This window comes from Micropterus dolomieu, linkage group LG02 (genome assembly GCF_021292245.1).
Source record: "Micropterus dolomieu isolate WLL.071019.BEF.003 ecotype Adirondacks linkage group LG02, ASM2129224v1, whole genome shotgun sequence".
In the NCBI taxonomy this organism is placed as follows: Eukaryota; Metazoa; Chordata; class Actinopteri; order Centrarchiformes; family Centrarchidae; genus Micropterus; species Micropterus dolomieu.
Window position 1 is genome coordinate 16,805,003 of NC_060151.1, and position 6,000 is coordinate 16,811,002.

At 40.4% G+C, this 6,000-nt stretch overlaps 1 protein-coding gene across 4 annotated transcripts in view; it reads left to right on the forward strand.

The window, feature by feature from the left end:
* The window catches only part of prkcab (protein kinase C, alpha, b), a 110,469-nt gene that overhangs the window by 83,826 nt on the left and 20,643 nt on the right, over positions 1 to 6,000 (forward strand). For all 4 annotated transcript variants that reach the window (XM_046041882.1, XM_046041887.1, XM_046041898.1 and 1 more), the window contains 3 exons: positions 2,923 to 3,079; positions 3,269 to 3,403; positions 5,246 to 5,339. In XM_046041882.1, coding sequence (XP_045897838.1) covers positions 2,923 to 3,079; positions 3,269 to 3,403; positions 5,246 to 5,339 — 386 coding nt within the window. The remainder of the gene's footprint in view (positions 1 to 2,922; positions 3,080 to 3,268; positions 3,404 to 5,245; positions 5,340 to 6,000) is intronic.

Consider the following 6,000-nt stretch of genomic DNA (forward strand, 5'->3'; position numbering starts at 1 on the left):
AAGCAACAACAGACAGCAGAGATGATCCTTGATCACTGCTGATTATGTTTCACTGTGTATGTGTGTGTGTGTGTGTGTGTGTGAGAGAGAGAGAGAGAGGGGGACTGCACACTTGCACAAATACTACAATTTACAATTTACTGTGTATGTAACTTGCATACACACACACTTCTACCCATCCATCGTTGTATGTTTCTCTTTGTGTTTGTTTATCTTCGTGCGTGTGTGTGTGTTAGCATTCACGTTTTTACAGGCTTGTTGAAGTTGCTTTGGCGTTGTTTGACGCCAGCGTTGCCATGGAAGTGAGTGATGCCTTTAACGCCACCACAGCCAGCAGAGGGGAGGATTTAGTTGAGAACGTGGGATGCTGAGATTTTCCTTCTGCTCCTCGTACTTCATTGTGCGCGTGTGTGTGTGTGTGTGTGACATTGTGTATTAGTTTGTGTGTGTGTGGGGGGGGGGCTTGTGGATGTGAGAGAGAGAAACACAAAGACAGTAGGGAGATTAGTGGATTGGATAAGGAGTGAACTATGGGGTTGAAGCAACACATTCATGAACAAGGTAGGAGCTTCTGACGCTGCGTTTTTTTTGCTACACATGCAACAAAGAAAGAGAAACCTACACTGCCCTCTACTGCATAAAACTGGAAGAGCATGAAAAAGTGTGAAGTTCACATGAAATATAATAACATTACCACCTTATTCCTTCCTAAACAATTATTTTACATTTTGGGGTGACCATTTGGTCTTTAAAATGTCAGCAAACAGTAAAAACCCATTGAAATTGCTTTATTTGTCTGACCAATAGTCCAAAACCCAAAGATAATATCTTAAAAGAACCCCATTTTAAAAAACTGGAAGGTGGATTTCAGGCATTTTTGCTTTAAAATGGACTTAAATGATAAACAAAGATAATTGCTGTTTAGTTGTCTGTTGATCAACTAATCGTTTCAGCTCTAATCCAATAAACACCAAGCCTTAATTTGTCTTTGTTTCTGTTGTCCTCTTAATCCCTTAAAACCATGTTGCCTTGCAAACATTACTGTCACATCCAGTGATGACAAAACAGCTAAACATAAACAAAATAAGACCTGGCAGGAGTGACAGAACTAAATGAGCTGCGGTGACTGTAATTGACATTGCCTTTTCTAATGTTTGCGTATGCTTTTGTATTCAGTCCTGGAATATTTATGCTTCAGAGTATAATACATTACCACTGTTTTAGTGAAGAATCTCATGAGCATGTCCTTGTGCGAAAGTTCACAGTGACTCTCTGAAGCAGTCAGATTACAGCCTTTTCCTCCTTGTTCACTGTCTGATTACATTTAAATATGCAGAGTGGGGAGGTTGGAGCTGATAAACACAGTTTTAGAGCATCAGTATGATGATCCTGTTTCTGCTCTCCGTCTGTTATAGCTTTGTCATGTGTTTGTGTCAGAAATTTAAGACTGATTTGTCTGTGTTATGCAGCCTGTTGTTCTCTTTCTTCCTTCCTTTATTTGTGGTTTAATGCATGTTGTATGTGACCTTCCTGTGTGCGTTCACATGATGTTGGTAAGTGGGGCAGCGGTGGACTCGGCCCATTGGCCACTTAGAGTAGATGTTGTCGCCATGGTGAAGGTGGCATGCTCTCACCACCCTGTACCCCTGCTCCTGTTGCTATGTAACGGCACTCCTTTTTTTCCCACTCGTTAGTTATCACACAGGGAAACGTCACACCTCCCTCGCATTATCTGCTCACCTATTGCCTATAACCTTGTGCATGAATAACATAGAGACATTAAATTACAAGAAATCTGTTCCCACTCCCACATCTGAGAGTCTCGCTTTACTAGCACCTTATTTACTTGTTTTAACAGAATGTAAGGCAGACTTTGTGAGATGGGCAAGTAGTATTTCTTGTTTTTGTTAATTTTACATTTGCGTGCGGCCTAACACCCACCAGTGTTATAATCCAGTTGGTGCTGTTTCACACTGTCAACTTCAAGTGAATTTAGAGAGTATGTTTTGCTTCACAACACCTGTTATCAGCGTATGTGCTGAGTAACTGAGGACAGAATATCTATCTATCTATCTATCTTATAACTTACCAAATATTCTTTGAAGGCATCCTTTACAGTGGTTATGGTAGTGAAAAAAAAGCATCTGCGCACTCAAATCTGTGCAAAATCTTTTTATTTTCCAAACTTTGGGTCAGAGAACTTCTTCAAGGGAAGACCAAGTAGCGAGTGAATGAACCAGTACAAAAGGTTAAGAGAACATGGCTTGATGATGGACTAGATGAAGTTAAACACACAGTGTCTATAGAGACAGTCAAGAAGCACTAAGCACATTGAATAAACAAAATTCGCAACAACAATATAGAATATGCAACAAAATAAATGCTATGTACACATCAGGCATCAGCCATCATCAAACATAGAGTATATAGAATCTATTATAGTTTATTCATAGCAACACATTCATTTCGAATTCCTTATTTAGATCTGGTGGAGTTCATCCAAAATGTTGTATATTTTAGCCTATCGCTCCAGTCTGATACCGGGTGAGCTGTTGTCTCTTTTTTCCCCCTGTCAACTTGCAAAGATTCAAAACTGGCATGAGATCAGTAATCTAAGTCCACATATATAGTAAAGAGAAGCAATTTTGCTGGGACTGAAGCTCAGATATTTCTGTTTGCTGTCCGGCCTTGGAGTGACGTGCAGTGACTCACTACTCCCCCTTCTCTGTCCATTTGAACCCCCTGAGTCAGTGTGGAGTCACAGAGTGTCTGGATCTGCCTCAGGGCTCAAAGACAGACACACACACACACACACACACACACACACACACACACACACACACACACACACACACACACACACACACACACTTTCCCTAAATTTAAAAATAAATTTCCCCTCTCTGTCTCATTTCCTTCTAGTGGGTGAAGCCAGGAACCTTATTCCTATGGATCCAAATGGTTTATCAGACCCCTATGTTAAACTCAAGCTCACCCCCGACCCAAAGAATGAGACCAAACAGAAGACCAGGACCATCCGTTCCTCTCTCAACCCCTGCTGGAATGAGTCCTTCACCTTGTGAGTGTGTGTGTGTCTGCTGTTGTGCCTTTCTGTGTCTTTATTTATTTAAGATCATTTTAGTGATAGTTCAAGTTAATTCAGTCAAATCAAAGGTTACAAAATGAAAGTAGATCTTAAGGAGATGTTTTAACCTCTGTTGTCATATTTTGAAACTTTCTCCCGTGTGTGTGTACTTGTGTGCCCCAGTAAGCTGAAAGCATCAGATAAGGACCGGCGTCTGTCCATTGAGGTGTGGGATTGGGACCGAACCACCCGTAACGACTTCATGGGCGCCATGTCGTTTGGAGTGTCCGAGCTGATAAAAGCTCCCGTCTGTGGATGGTCAGTCGTCTTTCACTTCTACTCATTCCAACAACTGGGAGATTCAGATTCTCCAGAACATCAGCTGGTGTGAGGAAGTTGTCATATCGAGGATGTCATACTTTACAGTAACATAGTACCCACACAGAAAACCGCGTGCAAAGTATTATTCCAGTGTCACGACCAGTGTTGCCGAAACTGACAAGTGATTGAAAGTGTAGTAATGGTGGCCTTTATTTTAGTAAAAGGAGACTTTGAACAATTTGTTCAAACAGCATCACACAGTGGATAACCTGCAAAAGCCTGTAACTCACCTTAGTTTATCTCTCAAAAGTAAATATTTGTGTCAGTGAACATGTCGGTGCCATCCAAAAGACAGTGGATATCTTCATCAATTCAGGACACTCTAATAGACGTGTATCAAAAATATGCTTGACAGATTATGACAACTGGTTCAACCATTTTTCTTGTAATGATTTGTGCAATGAACTAATGCCTTGATGTTTTAGGCATTGGCCAAATGAGACTGTTGAGATCATTGATGACATAAGCAATTGATAATGTAGAAAACAGCAGACACTTGAACGTAATAATGTGCATGAATGTGCCAAAAATTTGCAATTTGTCCAAAAGAGGGAGAAATTGCTTCTATGGTGTGCACAAGTGACTAGATGTTGTGTAGGTTGAACAAGTAGTTTTGAGAATTTCACATCTGACCTGAGAAATATACCAAAGCGACTGAGAAAAACTGTAATATTCTGGTAGGGTATTGGTAATATAACCTTTATTTAATCAGTTAAGAAAAAAATGCAGGATGCTGAAGAACAATAATATACATTTTATTGGAGCAAGTTTAGGTTTAACAAAAAAATATGAACATGAATAATTAATAAATACTAAACATAGGTAGTGTGGATTGCTTTGTAAATTGTTCCACAGTTGTCCTGAGAGCTAATCGCAGTGAAACTAAAAGTGGTCATTAGAAGTTCAGAAGCTCTTATCATATTTTAAATTCAGCTCTAAAAAGGTAACGGTCCTTAAAGGATTCTTCTAACACTAATAACAATTGGTCCTTTAAACCTTTAAACAAACGTTTACAGAAATTATGGTTTTCAAGAGCAAAGTTTTGTTTGGAGTTTAGGGAAAGAGCCTGTTTTATCACATTCCTCATGAGCTGAACTTCCCCAAGGGTACAATAACATAATTATTATTATTACTCATAGCCAGCTTGTTAACTTGATACTACACCGGCCACAACCAGCCAACCACCATCACTAAAACAGCAGCACATTGTGCATAAAACAAGGGTAAAGACCCCTGGCTGAATGCTGAACCCCATTCACTCTGACCAAGAGCACCTGCTGGCGTCATTTCCTCATCTCTCTGTCTTTGTCTGCCTGCTTTGTCTCACACTGATAAACACACACTCATAGAGACGTTAAAGTCACTCTCCCATGTTAGCATACCTGCCACCACCTCGCCTAAACCGAGGCTGATTGACTGCTGCTTGGAGTTACATAGAGAAGCTCCAGGAAATACCTGCGCATAAAAAATGTTTCGCAACGAAAATGGTTGGCGTCGGCTGCTACAGTGCTTCTACGTGTGTTTGTCTGCATATTGTAGTGTACATTCCAGGTCATTAGGCAAGTGGCGAGAGGATGTGTACATTAGAAAGGAAGTAGTTAGCACTCCTGACAGAGAGCAGACCTGCAAACACTCAAAGACAGATACTTAAGATTGAAGTGGTGTAGAGATGTTAAGTTGTATCGCGGTGTGAGTAGACAGAAGAAGAGGATGACACAGATGATAGATTCAAAGGAAAGTAAACAAAAAAAAACACAGATTCACTTTTTTCTCTCCTAGGTACAAGTTGCTGAACCAGGAGGAGGGAGAGTATTATAACGTCCCCATCCCCGAGGTGGACGACGTCAACCTGGAGCTCCGACAGAAGTTTGAGGTGAGGACAGAGAGGGAGGTCGACTCGGGTTGTAAATTTGTAACATTCAGTCAAAGCATAAGTAGATGTTCTTTGCCACACATGCCTCACTTTAACAAAACTGTGTTCCTCTCTCCTGTCACCATGGTAACCTTGTCCACTCTCTCCTGGCACTAAAAGTGAATGTTCTTGATTTGAAAGGGAAATCCTGTGTGTGTGTGTGTGTGTGTGTGTGTGTGTGTGTGTGTGTGTGTGTGTGTGTGTGCGCTCACATATATACAGTGGGTACGGAAAGTATTCAGACCCCTTTAAATTTTTCACTCTTTGTTTCATTGCAACCATTTTCCAAAAATCAAAAAAGTTCATTTTATTTCTCAGTAATGTACACTCAGCACCCCATCTTGACAGAAAAAAACAGAAATGTAGAAATTTTTGCAAATTTATTAAAAAAGAAAAACTGAAATATCACATGGTCATAAGTATTCAGACCCTTTGCCGTGACACTCATATTTAACTCAGGTGCTGTCTATTTCTTCTGATCATCCTTGAGATGGTTCTACACCTTCATTTGAGTCCAGCTGTGTTTGATTATACTGATTGGACTTGATTAGGAAAGCCACACACCTGTCTATATAAGACCTTACAGCTCACAGTGCATGTCAGAGCAAATGAGAATCATGAG